At 38.1% G+C, this 17,352-nt stretch overlaps 1 protein-coding gene across 7 annotated transcripts in view; it reads left to right on the top strand.

Annotated features, from left to right (window-relative positions):
• Positions 1-17,352, top strand: part of CEP152 (centrosomal protein 152) — a 94,466-nt gene that overhangs the window by 14,916 nt on the left and 62,198 nt on the right. For 4 of the 7 annotated variants that reach the window (XM_046650053.1, XM_046650033.1, XM_046650043.1 and 1 more), the window contains 5 exons: positions 965-1,130; positions 4,002-4,145; positions 5,247-5,386; positions 8,364-8,564; positions 16,348-16,495. In XM_046650053.1, the coding sequence (XP_046506009.1) occupies positions 965-1,130; positions 4,002-4,145; positions 5,247-5,386; positions 8,364-8,564; positions 16,348-16,495 (799 nt within the window). The remainder of the gene's footprint in view (positions 1-964; positions 1,131-4,001; positions 4,146-5,246; positions 5,387-8,363; positions 8,565-16,347; positions 16,496-17,352) is intronic. The other 3 variants (XM_046650071.1, XM_046650025.1, XM_046650062.1) reach the window with 2 other exon arrangements.

Raw genomic sequence — 17,352 nt, 5'->3', positions numbered from 1 at the left:
ATTTTGCGAATAGCTATTCTGTGTCACTCAGTGACAGGGTGATTTTTTGGTCCTTTTAAGGGGGTCAATTTCTCTTACTTCTACCTCTATAGAATGTTATTGAATATTTATTGAATATGTTATGAACAAAAGTTATTGAATATTTATTGCATATGAGACATTGTGTCACATGTTCTTGTTATTGAATATGTGCATTTTTATGTTCCCAAGATGTTGGCATCATCTAAATCATTTTTAAATATTTGTATACAATCTTATTGGAATTCTTAAGTGTTATTTATGGAATTGGGCCCATAATGCTCAAAAGTACAATTAAGATGTGTGATACATTGCTGGGGCTGGCCCGATGGCCTGGTGGTTAAGTTCAGTGCCTTCCACTTCAGTGGCCTGGGTTTGTGGATTCAGATCCCAGCTGCGGACCTACACCACTCGTCAGCCATGCTATGGCAGTGACCCACATATAAAATAGAGGAAGACTGGCACAGATGTTAGCTCAGGGCTAATCTTCCTCAGCAAAAAAAAAGATGTGTGATAAATTGCAGACTTTCAATAAACAGTGTTAAATACCAAGTGCTATTTTTAGCAAAGATGTATGTATAAAATTTGTAGTTGTGCCACAATTAAGTTCTGTATATAATTTATGTAATTTTCTTTTTTTTCTTTTGAGGAAGATCAGCCCTGACCCTACATCTGCTGCCAATCCTCCTCTTTTTGCTGAGGAAGACTGGCCCTGAGCTAACATCCATGCCCAACTTCCTCTACTTTATATGTGGGATGCCTACTGCAGCATGGCCTGCCGAGCAGTGCCATGTCCACACCCAGGATCCGAACCAGTGAACCCCAGGCTGCCAAAGCAGACCATGCACACTTAACCGCCGTGCCACCAGGCCGGCCCCTAATTTATGTAATTTTTGAAGAAAAGGCCAAATCCTAATTGTCAATTTCATTTATCCTCTTATAATAGCAATTTGGTACATCACAAGGTCCCACTTGTCAACCTTTGGAATCATATAAAGTGACATATAAACCTTATCAGTCTTCTGCCCAGAATAATGGCTCACCAGCCCAGGAGATAGCAGGAAGTGACACATTTGAAAGCCTACAACAACAATTTTTAGGAGCTAATGAAAGTATGTATCAAGCTTATATTTATTTCTTAATTCATAATTGGAAAATTTTAAACACTTTGAGCATGTTCAAGAATTATTATTATTTTTATGTATTATATGGAATTGTGGTTGTTTCTTTTTAAAGAGCTCTTATTTTTAAAGATATATCCTGAAATATTTAAGAATAAATTGATATGAAGTCTAGGTTTTATTTCAAATAATATGTTGTTGGGGGTAGTGTTGGGTGGGAATATAGATAGAGCAAGATTGGCCATGAGTTCATAATTGTTATGTCTGGGTGATGAGTTCAGGCGATTCATTCTATTCTACTCTCTACCTTCTTCTATATTTGAAATTTTCCATAATAAAAATTAAAAGAAACTTTTCTCAACTGTATATTTCAGTCTTTCTAGTTGGTTGAGACTTTTCATTAGCTTTATATTTTCTTACTGAAGGCTAATTTGGAAACTGAAATCATAGTTTTCTCTTCAATCTAGATATTTCATTATAAAAATTTAATTTAGTAAATCAGCCATTATCATCTTAATTTTTTCTTTTTCATTTTAGAGTCTTAGCATTGACTAGGCAACTCTGATATAAATTACTTTACATTCAGAGTTTAAACTAGACTTATATTTCAGGTTCAGTCATGTGGCACTTGCCAAAAAAATTTCTTTTGTGTAGTATATGTATAAATATGAGAATAAGAAAAGTGCTACTAGAGAATTTTGATGCCATGAAACATCCAAAACCAAAACCCAAAACACTCCTGTGACTAACCTGAACTAGTGTTTTCATACATCCAACTTTTATTGTCGTAGTCTCTGGCATGTGATATAACTTCAAGTATTGTGCGTTTGAAGAGCCAGTGTGATTCTGGGGTGTGAGGGCAAGGTTTTTGTTTGTTTTATGTTTACGAAGTGGCAGAAAAGTCATATTGGATGTTCTGGGTTTCCTGGGCTGCGCCGAAAAGGAAACTGGACTTCATGCTCTGACTTCTTAGCGCTGCTTCCATCAGATGCTCCGGTTATGGGATGGTTGTAGGGGCAGGCCAGAGCTCACTTTGCCCCGAAGGAGTCGACAGCAAATGTGGGGTTGGCCTCTCTTTGTTTATCAGTTTCCGTGGACTGAAGAGATGAGGCCGTGGACAGTGCGTGTGGCATAACTGGTTTTAGGTTGAGTAAGTAAACAGCACGACAGTGGCCTGACATTTTGGTGTTTACTCTCTGAGTTCCCCTGTGTTCAGTTACGTTTATGTCTCCTGGTCTTTCTGCATATCTAACCTCTCATCACTTTCTTAACAATCTGCATTTTATTAAGTTGATTTATTTTTTAAGTCAGTTACGCATTTGGCCAAATTTGACATTTGGAAGTTAATTAAATAACTTGGTGGTAGTGCCGAATTTAGTGATTACATCTTCTTAGCAACAGTAGTTAAAAGAAATGAGTTTGAAGAGAGATGGGGCTTGTAGACTGTTTATTCCTGGGCTAACCCTTCTCTATGGCCTGAGAGGAGTTTGACCTGTAACCAAGTTTTCAGGCTTCAGATTTTTTGGTTTTAACCATATCTCTTTTTAAAAAGAGGACTGCTTTATTTGTTAGCAAGTAGAAGCATTGTTCTAGTAGAAAATGAAGAATTATTTGTCATTGTGTGGTTAAAGCATTATCCTTTTCCTCTGAGTCATTTTTTTCCTTCTTTTCCCATCTTTTTTTTTTTTTTTTCGTGAGGAAGATTGGCCCCGAGCTAACATCTGTTGCCAATCTTCCTCTTTTTGCTTGAGGAAGATGGTCCCTGAGCTATCATCTGTGCCAGTCTTCCTCTACTTTGTATATGGGACACTGCTACAGCAAGGCTTGACCAGTAGTGTGTCGGTCTGTGCCTGGGATCCAAACCTGTGAACCCTGGGCCACTGAAGCAGAGTACACAAACATAACCTCTCCACCACTGGGTCTGCCCCTCCCCTCAATCCCCGTCATTTTTAAGTGGTCACTAAAATGACTTTAAATCCTTTCTGAAAGAAGACTTCAAAATTCTTTATTAATCTATTCATTAATTTATTAATTCAGTAGGTATGTGCCAGCATAAATATGAATACAATATAATTCCCACTCCTGCTTAAAATAAAATATTTTGTGAAGGACGTTTAGAAATTTTCTTTAGAAATGGTTTTATAGGGACCGGCGCCGTGGTGTAGTGATTAAGTTCGGCACGCTCTGCTTCTGCAGCCTGGGTTTGCAGGTTTGGATCCTGGGAATGGATGTATAGCACTCATCAGCCACGCTGTGGTTGTGACCCATGTATAAAGTAGAGGAAGATTGGCACAGATGTTAGCTCAGGGCTAATCTTCCTCAAGCAAAAAAAACCAGGAAGATTGGCAACAGATATTAGCTCTGGGCTAATCTTCCTCAGCAGAAAAAGAAAAAAAAAGGTTTTATAGAAACTGATATACTTTTTTCCTCAATTTTAAGAGAGCCTAGAACTTTATTCCATTGTAATTGGTATATACTTATTTTTAATTAGCCAAAAAGCTAGTGATTCAGGGTTATACTCAAAACCAGTGACTTTTCAAACTTTGCTGGCAGTGACCACAGCAAGAAGTAGTTTTTACATTGTGATGTCGTTTATAATATTGACCTATGTAAATAAGTATATATAACTGAAACAGAAGTTGCACAAAATAATACTTATTCATACTACGTGATGCACTGTGATATGTTCTGTTCTATCTTGTTTTTTTTTTTTTTGTTTGAAAAATGCTGGTCACAGTCCACTGAGCTGATTTCATCCTACTCTCATGAGTTATATCCACAGTTTGAAAAGCTCTGCCCTAAATGACCACAAATTTATGTTTTGATGTGCTTTTGTCTGATAAATTGTCTTTAATTCCAAAGCAGATTCTGCGGAAAATATGCAGATTATTCAACTCCAGGTTCTTAACAAAGCAAAAGAGAGACAGCTAGAAAATTTGGTTGAAAAGTTAAATGAAAGTGAACGTCAAATAAGATATCTGAATCACCAGCTTCTGATGGTCAAAGGTAAGACAACACGCCTTGGGTGCCGTCCTTTGTGAGGTGTGGTAGAGCTAGATGCATTGTTTCCAATAAGCTCCTTTTAAGTATGAAGCTTGGAGAGTTGACACACGCAGTCTGAGGGCTCATAGTGAGTCAGTCAGAGGGAGACAAGACCCAGGACTTTGGACACCTTCCCTTGGGTTACTTGTCTCCAGAACATAGTATTTTGAGGTCCTCATTTTCTCCCTTTTCTTCTTTCTCTTCGATTAGGCTGTTAGAATCAATGACCATTACTGAACGATGCTGATAACATCCTGTCCTAAAAAGTTGTTGACTCCTTATGTAGTTGACCGTGGTTGAAGTATTCCAGTTCCCAGAGAGACTTGTCTTTAGTTTGCAGGACATTTTCTGAGCCTACAAATTAGCATAACGTTTTAATCCAAGTGAGAGTTAGTGATCCCGAACCCCTTTAGATGTGCCAAGGAGAAAACGGAGCCATATCTGGGAGAAGCACATAGAGTAAATACAGATTCAAAGTATCATTGCTTATTCTTTGTGCTTTCTGTCGTTTTGGTCAGCGTTGAACTTTCATTTGTAGAATAATTTTGTGGCTGAACTCCAGCTCATTTCAAACTTAATTGATAGTGAAAAGGTCTCTTTCTGTAATGCTCATAAAATTTCTTTTGCGAGAACTTGTGAGCTGTTATGGTAAAGTATGTGGGAAGATTTTAAAATTAGGTGAATTTAAGAGTTTATTGCAAGTATGTATAAGAAGTAATTAGTCCTCACATTCCTTCTTGATTTAGCAGGAGTTTGTCACATCTGTGGAGCTTCTCAAGTAAACAAATGCTGAAATCATTGTTAGGAAATCTTTTGGTCCCAAAAGGGATACAAGATTTTTGAAGGAAGTGATTCTGGTTCTCTAAATTTTTTTGTGTGTCATGCATTCTTTTTTGGATCTTTTCTATAGTTTTCTCTAAATCAACTAAAGTTCATTGTCTGAATTGAATTAAATGCAGCAACATTTGTATATGCTGTAGATCTGCTATCTATATATAGGGATTGTGACAATTTGGGTCCCTCTACAGTAACATATTATTTATATAAACATTTTTAATGCCCTAGATGAAAAGGATGGTTTGACCCTTAGCCTTCGAGAATCACAGAAACTCTTTCAGAGTGCAAAAGAAAGAGAGATACAGCTTGAAGCACAAATAAAAGCTTTAGAGACCCAAATACAAGCGTTAAAAGTCAATGAAGAACAGGTAAATATTTTATCTTGTTTATTTATGAAAAAAAGTTATGACAGTGAAAGTTTAGTTACTTAACACAACTTTTGGTAGGGTAGGACTAAACTTAGAAGAACTTTGAAGTCTGTCCCTTCTTCTACCATAAGCCCACTTTTCCTTCCCTTCCCTTGAAGGAGTGGGGCTACCATCTACCTAGTCATCTCCACCAGAAATCTGGAGGCGACCTCAGCCCCTCTGTTCCTCTTCCACTGTCAAGCTGCTAAGTTCCGTTGAGTGTCCTCATTTCTGTCCACATGTCCCTAATTCAGGATTTTACCATCTATTGCAAAAGCCTCTTACTAAATCTCTAGTGTTTTACCCAACCCCCTAATTTTCTTTTATGGCCATCTCAGTAATCTTTCTGAAATGCAGTTCTGGTTGTCTTTCCCTTGCTTAAAGCCTTTCAGCGAACCCACTTGACCTGTGGGACGAAGTATGGCGTCAAGATGACCATCTGATCCTTGCCTATGTCTTCTCTTACTCTCCTCAAACTTAACAGTTTGTTGTTTTTTATGTACTTGTATGTGCTGCCTCCTCTCTGGAATGCCCCTTCCACAGCACACTGCTATTCGATTAACAAGCACCTGCTCATGGATTTTCTTTCCCTAAGTGTCTCCTGCTTTCCTCCCAAGCCAGATGATCACATCTGTTATAACAGACTGAGAACGCCTTGAAGGTAAGATTGGGCTGCCCTCTTCTTTGTGGCCCCAAACCCCAGGCCTAGTGCCTAGTGGTCAGCTTATCTTGAGTGAACACTGTTATTCAGAATTGACCTAGCCTATATATTTTTTCTTATAGTTTTCTCTATTCCTGCTCATATCAAAACTATGTCAAAACTATGACCTTATGGTGTGTTTTGAAATTTGGAGAACAAGGGCTACCCTTAATGTTCTTCAAAAATTTTGCAACCCTTTTTCACATTTTTTCTTCCAGATCTTGTGAATCATCTTCTCATATTTTGTAAAAAAATCTTGTTGGGATTTTGATTAGTGAGGCATCATGTTTACTGTTTCATAGATGAGTTAACCAAGTCTTGCAGAGGTCAAATTACTTTCCCATGGTTGCAAAGCCTGTTATTGACAAAACATCAGAACTCAAATTTCCTGACCCCAGTGACTTGTTTTTAAAGTGGTGGCACATTCTTCGATTAATGAGATAGACAGCCATTTGATTGTTGGGAATAGTCACAAGTCATTAGTAGCCAAGCCTGGTGGAGGACGATTCATGAGAGTAATACCATTTTGGGGGCAGAAGGGGAGGTAGTTAAAAATGAAAGTGACTATAAAATAGTGAGCTGGGTTTCAAATGAGATATGTGGCTAATTCAGAGGATGGTTTAATGAAAGAGTTTAAACAATGTTGTCTCATGTCTGGCTCCTTCTCATCCTTCAGGTCTCAGCTGAAAAAAGTCACATTTTCAGAGAGGACTTCCCATCTACCTTATATAGGCCATAGCTCCATACTCCCACTCTCTTTCATCGTGCCATATTCTATTGCTCTATTTTTAAATGATCTGAAATCTCATTTGTTTCACTTGTTGTTGTCTGTCTCTTCTCGCCAGAAAGTAGTGAGAGCCTGGTCCTTGCTTGTCTTGTCATCATGTCTTTAGTGCTTAGAACCCTGCCTGGCTCAAAGTAGCCACATTATTTATTGAGCAAATGATTAAGTGTCTTAAGCAAGCAATCTGTGGAATAGAATGAAGAATAATCATTTGAAATTTTAATTTTTGTGTGTAATGAACATTATTAGCGTTTTTAACTTTTTGAAAACTGATAAAGTTATTAGATTAAAAAGTTCAATTGCTTTTATGTAGTAAAATGTTGTAACTTTGTAACCTTTTTATATCTTAGAAATGACATTTATACAAAATGGAGTAGCATAAAAAAATAAAAGCAAAATCACCGAGTGTATTGGTTTCCTATTGCTGCTGCAACAGATTACCACAAACTTAGTGGCTTAAAACAACACACATTTATTATCCCGCAGTTCTGGAGGTCAGAAGTCAGACATTGGTCTTGCTGGGCTGAAATCAAGGTGTCCGCAGGGCTGTATTGCTTGTTGGAGGCTCTGGGGAAGAATCCATATTCTTGCCTTTTCCAGCTTCTAGAGGCCGCCTGCATTCCTTGGCTTAAGGCCCATTTCCATCTTCAGAGTCAGAAGTCACTGGTTCTGACTTTCCTGCCTTGGTTTTCCTCTTTTAAGGACTCTTGTGGATACATTGGGCCCACCTGGCTAATCCAGGATTATCTCCTTATTTTAAGGTCCTCTGATGAGCAGCTTTAATTCGGTCTGCAACCTTAATTTTCCCTTGCCATGTAACGTAACATATTCGCAGGTTTGGGGGATCAGGACTTGGACATCTTTGGGGAGCCATTATTTAGCCTACCACATCATTATTTTGCAACAACTGCACAGTTATAATTTTCAAAACTTTGTTTTTAGTAAGTGACCATTGACAAGTTTCATCAGTCTTTCAAGAAACAGTTGTCATTTTTCTATGACCTAATAATTGGATTGTCCCCGACACTTGGCTCACAGAGTAATACAAACAGCACTGGGACCAGTATAGTAGCAGCAGATTCCTTGCCTGGGACCCACATTGCCATCGTGCCATGCAAAATCCTCTTTCACTCTCCTAGGGTAACTACACATGTTTTTCTAAGTGAATAACGTTTCCAGCAACCATAGGCTTGGTGGGTCCCAGTTAGGGAAGTCTTAAGGAAATAGAGCCACCATGGGGAGATCCTTTCTTCCGTGTTCTCGTTAGAGCATGGTTGATTCTTGTTTTTTCTGCTTTATCTCCCCAACCACCCCCCGCCCCCTCCCCGTACACAGTTGTATATCTTAGTTGCCGGTCCTTCTAGTTGTGGGATAGCATGGTTGATTTTTAAAGTCCCTAAGACAGCACAGAGTCAAAATACTGTAAACCTGGATATCCCGTGTGTATTTGCTAGATGATTAAGAAATCCAGAACAACTGAGATGGCTCTGGAAAGCCTGAAGCAGCAGCTGCTGGACCTTCATCATTCTGAAGCACTTCAACGCACTAGAGAGCAGCACGAGAGCATTGTCATGGGCCTCACAAAGAAGTACGAAGAGCAAGTGTTGTCCTTACAAAAGAAATTGGATGCTACAGTTACCGCACTTAAGGAACAGGTTGGGATGATTTCCAATGAGCAACAGTAATAAGCAAGTAAAGTTGGTAATTTTTTGTAACTGACATTTTGTCGTTCTTCATATAGAAATTTCGAATTTTTGCAGTAGGTGTTCAATCATGAGTAAAACTTGAAAGCCAAAGATTTTTATCTGTGAATAAGCCCTGAAGGCATAATTTTGGAAATCCTTCCTCTTGTAGGATTGGTTAGCACTTTCTCAATTCTCACATTACTAGTCCTTTATTTGTGGAGTGTTCATACATATTTATTCTCCTAGAATAAATCCAGACAGAAAGGAATGAGTGTTCTGGGAGCTGGCTGAACCTGAGAGGTTGTCCTGGGAGTTAACCAGTAGAAAGCCTTTCTTGGATTTCCCAGCATTTGGTAATAAACCTGTCAATAAAGATCGTCTAGAAATGATTCTTGGGAGAAGAGGTAATTTTGAGAATAGGGTAATAAATAGGGAAGAAAGTCTGATCTAAAATCATTGAGATTTGAAACTTGAGCATATTTCATAGTTTTTATTATTTTTGCTCAAAAGGGAATAAAATATTGTAAGCTGAGGGTGAATCATGTGGTGGGTTTGCTCGTGTTCCAAAACCCCAGGTAATCACTCGAATGAATAAAATTTCAGAATGCATTTTTCTTAATGTAATTTCGGAATTAATTTAACCCAAGGGAATAGGAGAAGAAAAATAAGATGTGAGGGTATGGAAAATCCCACCACACTTAAAATTCATCCTGATTTGAGTTATTTCTTATTTATACAGCTGACTCTAAATTTTTCCATGATTTAGATAGAGCTATATAAAATTGCATTATTGGCAATAATGATTGTATACCATTTTGTTTATTTTTTATTCTTTTGTGAGGAAGATTGGCCTTGAGCTGACATCTGTTGCCAATCTTCCACTTTTTGCTTAAGGAAGATTGTCGCTGAGCTAACATGTGTGCCAATCTTCCTCTGTTTTATGTGGGATGCTGCCACAACGTGGCCTGATGAGCAGTGCTAGGTCTGCGCCCAGGATCCACACCTGTGAACCCCAGGCTGCTGAAGCAGAGTGTGCGAACTTAACCACTACTCCACTGCACTGGCCCCTATACCCTTTTATTTTTATATCTCTATATATGACTTTTTATTAGATTTATTTTCCTAAATATGTTTTTATTCTTTCTACATAGAAAATTATTGTGAATTTGATCAGTGTGGAGGGTGGGAAAAGACGAAGGCTATACCAAATTATTGAAAAGTCTATTTTATATAATATTTAAACAAATGGAATTTGAGATATAGTTTTATTAATTTTGGCCGTATTTGGGTAGTAGCATTAAAATTAGTTGGACTTGGAGAGAGGTCGTCCTTGGATGATGAGAGGAGTAGAGTCTGGTGGCTTTTCCATGCTGGATTGAGGCTCTCTCCATTCTCTGCTGCCTTAGATACAACTACAGAGGGGAGGGCTGGGAGGAATTCCTGGTGAGTTCAACCCCTGTGCCCACTCCATTCTCTATTCTCAGCCCCACCCCCTCAAAGAAGAACCCTAGACTAGATCACAGAAGAAAGATTCTGGGCTGACTGACTTCAGACTTCTGAACCATGAATTGAAGGTGTTGATTAAGGTCTTTTCCACTGTTACATTCTGTGACTGATTTTTTTTTTAAACAGCATAGCACTGATGTTAGCTTCTGCATATAATGGCATAACTGCTTTGAAAAATGGTGATTCCAAAGTGCTTATAGTTTTTTCTTTCTGGGAATGTTTCTTGTCGTATCCCTTTTGTGCTGTCAATTTGCTATCAGTTGGCTCAGCAGTATTTTTTTCTTTTGGTGAGGAAGATTGGTCCTGAGCTAACATCTGTTGACAATCTTCCTCTTTTTTTTTTTAATTTAAAAAATTTTTTTTTTTATTGAGTTAATGATAGGTTACAATCTTGTGAAATTTCAGTTGTACATTAATGTTTGTCATTCATGTTGCAGGTGCACCATTTCACCCTTTGTGCCCACCCCCCACCCCACCTTTCCCCTGGTAGCCACTAATCTGTTCTCTTTGTCCACATTTTTAAATTCCTCATATGAGTGGAGTCATACAGAGATTATCCTTCTCTAACTGGCTTATTTCACTTAACATAATTCCCTCAAGGTCCATCCATGTTGTTGCAAATGGGATGATTTTGTTCTGTTTTACAGCTGAGTAGTATTCCATTGTATATATATACCACAACTTCTGTATCCATTCATCTGTTGATGGGCACTTAGGTTGCTTCCATGTCTTGGCTATTGTAAATAATGCTGCAATGAACATTGAGGTGCATAGGACTTTTGGAATTGCTGACTTCAAGCTCTTTGGATAGATACCCAGTAGTGGAATGGCTGGATCGTATGGTAGTTCTATTTTTAATTTTTTGAGGAATCTCCATACTGTTTTCCATAGTGACTGCACTAGTTTGCATTCCCACCAGCAGTGTATGAGGGTTCCATTCTCTCCACAACCTCTCCAACATTTGTTACTATTAGATTTAGATATTTTTGTCATTCTAATGGGTGTAAGGTGATATCTTAGTGTAGTTTTGATTTGCATTTCCCTGATGATCAGCGATGATGAGCATCTTTTCATGTGCCTATTGGCCATCCGTATATCTTCTTTGGAGAAATGTCTGTTCATGTCTCCAGCCCATTTTTTGATTGGGTTGTTTGATTTTTTGTGGTTGAGTTGTGAGAGTTCTTTATATATTATAGATATTAAGCCTTTGTCAGATATATGACTTGCAAATATTTTTTCCCAGTTAGTGGGTTGTTTTTTTGTTTCAATCCTGTTTTCATTTGCCTTGAAGAATCTCTTTAGTCTGATGAATTCCCATTTGATTATTCTTTCTATTGTTTCCCTTCTCTGAGAAGACATGGTGTCCAAAAAGGTCCTTTTAATACTGATGGCAAAGAGTGTACTGCCTACGTTTTCTTCTAGAAGCCTTATGGTTTCAGGTCTCACCTTAGGTCTTTGATCCATTTTGAGTTTATTTTGGTGAATGGTGAAAAAGAATGGTCAATTTTTATTCTTTGACATATGGCTTTCCAGTTTTCCCAGCGCCATTTGTTGAAAAGACTTTCTTTTCTCCATTGTATGCACTCAGCTCCTTTGTCGAAGATAAGCTGTCCACAGATGTGTGGTTTTATTTCTGGGCTTTCAATTCTGTTCCATTGATCTGTGCACCTGTTTTTGTACCAGTACCATGCTGTTTTGATTACTGTAGCTTTGTAGTAAGTTTTGAAGTCAGGGATTGTGATGCCTCCCATTTTGTTCTTTTTTCTCAGGATTGCTTTAGCAATTTGGGGTCTTTTGTTGCCCCAAATGAATTTTAGGATTCTTTGTTCTAGTTCTGTAAAGAATGTCATTAGGATTCTGATTGGGATAGCGTTGAATCTGTAGATTGCTTTAGGTAGAATGGACATTTTAACTATGTTTATTCTTCCAATCCATATACATGGAATGTCTTTCCATCTCCTTATGTCGTCATCCAATTCTCTCAGAAAGGCCTTGTAATTTTCATTATATAGGTCCTTCACTTCCTTAGTTAAATTTACCCCGAGGTATTTTATTCTCTTTGTTGCGATTGTGAATGGTATTGTGTTCTTGAGTTCTTTTTCTGTTGGTTCGTTATTAGAATATAGAAATGCCACTGATTTATGCAAATTGATTTTATACCCTGCAACTTTGCTGTAGTTGTTGATTACTTCTAAGAGTTTTCCAATGGATTCTTTGGGGTTTTCTATATATAAGATCATGTCGTCTGCAAACAGCGGGAGTTTCACTTCTTCCCTCCCGATTTGGATTCCTTTTATTCCTTTTTCTTGCCTGATTGCTCTGGCCAGGACCTCCAGTACTATGTTAAATAAGAGTGGTGATAGAAGGCATCCTTGTCTCGTTTCTGTTTTCAGAGGGATGGCACTCAGTTTTTGCCCATTGAGTATGATGTTGGCTGTGGGTTTGTCATATATGGCCTTTATTATCTTGAGGTAGTTCCCTTCTATGCCCATTTTGTTCAGAGTTTTTATCATAAATGGCTGTTGGATCTTGTCAAATGCTTTCTCTGCATCTATTGAGATGATCATGTGGTTTTTATTCCTTGGTTTGTTGATGTGGTGTATGACATTGATTGATTTACGGATGTTGAACCATCCCTGTGTCCCTGGTATGAATCCCACTTGATCATGATGTATGATCCTTTTGATGAATTGCTGAATTCTGGTGGGACAATCTTCCTCTTTTTGCTTGAGGAAGATTGTCCCTGAGCTAACATCTGTGCCTGTCTTCCTCTACTTTATATATGGGACACTGCCATAGCATGGCTTGGTGAGTGGTGTGTAGGTCCGTGCCCAGGATCCGAACCTGTGAATCCCAGGCTACTGAAGTGGAGCGCGCATAAGTAACCACTATGTCACTGGGCTGTCCCCTCAGCAGTATTTTTAATAAAAGATCAATCCATATTATCTGAGAATCCAAACTGAGATTCCTGATTGGAGAAGTGCTATAAAACTCAACTGCTAGCTAGGGAGATGCCTGCCTGCAATCAGAAAAATGCATGAGTGTATTCTACACAGAGAGGGTTGATTTAGATTTTCTTGCAATAACTGGTAAGCATACAGACATAACTGCATTGTGCCCCTTGCCCTCTTTTTCTTTATAGAAGTTGTTGAAGAGGTGTAAAATATTTTCCTTTCAGATCAACCTTTTCCTACTACACTCCCTCCAGCAGGTTACAAAGAAAAGTAAAACTCTTAGAAAATACTAGCCAGGTACAAAAGAGTGGATACTATAGCAGATGAACTTGAATAAGTTCAGTGCCAATGTCTAGGTTCTGATGGCTCTCATGTAGTCACACACAACTGTGTACCTATGTACTATGTATTGTCTGTATGCGGCGCTAACAGAGTAGATGTTCACACATAGTGAGTTTTGCTAGTTACAGACTCTTAGCCTGGCATTTCCTAAGGCAGTCCATGACTAGGCTCCAGGGAGTTGGTGAATCCTTTGAAATTTTGCTTATGATTTTGTTTTGGACGTGAGCGTATGCAGGTTTTTTGAGAAGATCCATGAGCTTATTCAGATTTGTCAAGAGGTTCATGCCTCCTCTTGCAAAAGTTTGGAAATCATTGCTTTATGAAAAACTTGCTCCTGGTGGGAAAGGACTACAATTGTGGACTAATCATATTATTTCATCTGTTCATCAAACTTTTACTGAACCATGGCTAAACATCAGGTTGTAAACAGACTTTATGTACATATATTTATTTATATTTTGAAAGACAAAATTCAACATGGGGGCAATTTCACATCATGGGAGGAGTAGCAATCCATGATATAGTTGGTTTTTTTTTTGGAATGTCTGTATAACTAGTGTATTTTGAGAAATATATGGCTTGTGAAATTATATTATTAATTGAGTGCTTTCCTTAAGCCATCAGATTTTCTTGGTAGAAAGGATTGTACACACTCACAACATATTATAACAGTTCTTTTTGCTTTGCCTGAGTTCCTCTTGGGTTTTTAGTGTCACAGAGAAGATGAGAAGAAATGAGCTTCTTGAAGCTCATAGTCTTCCTTCAATGACAGAACTCTCTAATAGCAAAGTCTCTCCTAAGCTCTCTCCTCCAAATTGTCTTCTCTCTCTCCCATCATAGAAGTGTCAGATTCTAAGATCTCTGGTTATCTCTTCAAACTGCCTTCTACCTCCTTCCATTCATAGAAGTATCAGGGTAAGATCTCTGATTATCTCCTTGACGGTATCAAACCTTTTCTTCATTTTGGTCTTCTTGAAATTTTCAGCTTTTGGTGAAGTCAAGGACTTTGGTTGATGTCATGACCTTCATCTGATCTATTGTCTAAATTTCCTTTAATGTTATATTACAAGGCTCTACTTTAAACACTTTCTGTTGGCTGAGAGACTCCCACAGACCTCACTGGGTGTCCTAATCCTCACTTTTCTGTGCACTAGAAATCTGTTCAGTTCTGTTTGCTCCCATGGATTCAGCTATTATCTCTTTATCACTACACTTGCCTTGTTCAGTCTTAAAAGATGTCTGCCTTTATCCATCTTGAACTGAGTGTTCTCACTCAAGCTAATCATGGAAAAGATGCAACCATTCATTTTGTTTTATTTGTTTCTTGGTATGTAAACTGCAGAATTATATGAGTATAATCTGTTTCCCTAACCTTGTCAACAGGAAACAACATGGTTTAATTGATTGTTGCGTATAGTCAAATTATTGCCACAGTCTGCCTTTCTTTTAGAATGTTTTTCACATCTGCCTTTTCTTGAACTTTTTTGCCGGTCTCAGTCTCCTGTAAAAGCTCTTGTGACCTCCCCAGCACGTCAGTGCTAATTGTCTCCCCACCCCTCTTGCACACACATTCGCACTGTCATTAATATTAGCTCATTCATTGTGTTTGCCATGTTACTTTGGCGCTTTGGAACTGTGCTTTTCAAGCTGGCCTGGGAATCAGCAGCAGTGTGCCAAGAGGTTTGCAGTGCTGAATAAACATGGACCAGTTTCCAGAAGTTTCATTTTGCTCAAAAATTTGGTAGAAAAAGTTTAAAGCAAACATGGCTGCATTATGAAATAGAATACGAAATTCACATGAGTTTTTTCAGCTAAAATAGGAGACTTTAGAGTCCCTTTCCTCTGCTGAAGGTTACTGTTAGCATCCTTATGAGGCATACCTTGTTTAGTACACTTAAGGCATTATTGGGCTTCAGGTCAGCCTCTGGATCAGGCTCCAAGTGCCTCCTTTCTGCTTCAAAGCCTTTCTTGATATTCCTCTTACAGCTTATTTTCTTCAGGCTTTTTCAGGTAACTTTATCCACTTACCTTAATTTACTCCTCTGCTTCTCCCATGCTCTGCTCTTTGCCTGGAATTCAGCATGGGTCACCTTTTTTGAATGACAGATGGTGATTTCTCCTACCTGGGCTTAGCACTCCCATGGCTCATTACTCCCAAACATGTTTTCTTTTTGAAGAAACTTGAGTATTGTATACATGCTCTATATTTTCTATATGTCCCCATACAATTACACACATGCACGCACGTGCGCACACACACACATACCTTTATCCTATCTGTGTTTCTTTGTCATTTACTTTTCAAGTGTTTTTTTGGTAGCACTCACTATAAGGCACTGCCTGGGCACCTTCAAGGAGACCATTAAGGGAAAGAAGACATGTAAAACGTAGAAAGAAAAACATAGGAGAGAAACAGATCAAGTTTAAAAGGAGTTGAGGAGAGGGAGAGATTATTTTTGACAGTTCGGAATAGAATGAGCTTTTGGTTGTTCATAATGGAGTGAGTTTCCATGTGTTTATCTGTCTCCTTGCTGTCGTGAGTACAAATTCCATGGTTCAAAGTGGTTTGCCTAAATGTGTATACCTACCCTTATCCTGACAGTGTAAAATGCAAGTAGAAATGTAATACATTTCCGTTGGTCTGAATAAAATCTAATTTTAGAATAACAGTGTCTTGTGAATGTAGATCAGAAAGACACTTTAGAAATCTTCTAATTCAACCTTTATTAGCATAATTACAAAAGAAAAAAACCAGACTGAGAAGTTGATGACTTGCCCAAGATCACAGAAGTTTGTCCTCCTTGACTCCCAGTCCTGTACACTTAACCTTGAAACGGATGCTGCCGTGTGATGATATTTGACTTAAAATCCAGTTATGTAAAACCATGATTGTTGGTTAATATTTAATAACTGATCATGAAAATGACTTCTTAAACACTTTTTCTACTTAGGAAGACATTTGCTGTCATTTGAAAGATCAGGTGAAACAACTGGAAAGGAACCAAGAGGCAACCAAGTTAGAAAAGACCGAGATCATTAACAGGTTGACGAGAAGTCTGGAGGAGAGTCAGAAGCAGTGTGCCAACTTGTTGCACTCAGGTGGGTGTCTCAGTGGGCTGTGGTCTCCCTGGAAGGCTAGTGTGATATGCAGAGAGAACGTGGTAGGATCCGTGAATTATAAAAATCTGGAAAAGACAGAAAAGATCATCAGTGACAAAATTTTTTTCACATGGTTACTATATGTGCATAAAGGTGTAGAGCATTTTCATTAGCTAATTTGGAAAACACAGACAAGTATAAAGTAGAAAATAAAAATAACCAATAATCCTACTACACAAGAGATAATTATTGTTAACCTTTGAATGTATTTCCTTCAAGTGAAATGAACGCACACATGTAGACAGTTCCCCCTTCTGTATATACTGCATTTTCGAAAACATAGCGAAGCTGAATGTGCAAAAACTGAATGATAAAATGTATGTTATAAGGTAGGTTCTGTCCCTGGAAGCTAAAAATGATTATGAAATCCCATTATATTTTGCTTTTTAGACTTGATCTTTGATCATATAGTTCTATTGTTTTGTATAACTTCTTTAATGTTTTTTTCTCTCACAGTGGAATAGCCACTTACCTGGGCAGTTGACGCCAGTGAGTTACATTTTTGTCATGCTTAAGATTTCTAGCATGGTCTCCATGGTATTAAATTTGAGACATGCTTCCTATCTATTTCCGCAGTACTTCTATTTCTTATTAGTGTGAAAGGTAATAATAATCAAATCAAAACACTGCCATATAGACAAAACTGCCCTATTTGCTGATGAGTAGCTCACACTGAGCTGTTGGAAATAGCTCAATGGTTATTCGTTAACTGATAGATGAAAGTCACACTTTGGCAGATAAAGTCAATTCAGACTGTTGGTACAGTGTGCATAAGAGAGTTATTCAAAAGGTAGAAG

The sequence above is a fragment of the Equus quagga genome, chromosome 2, assembly GCF_021613505.1.
Source record: "Equus quagga isolate Etosha38 chromosome 2, UCLA_HA_Equagga_1.0, whole genome shotgun sequence".
Taxonomy (NCBI): Eukaryota; Metazoa; Chordata; class Mammalia; order Perissodactyla; family Equidae; genus Equus; species Equus quagga.
The sequence above is the reverse complement of the archived record's forward strand: the minus strand, read 5'-3'. Positions and strand labels throughout refer to the sequence as shown.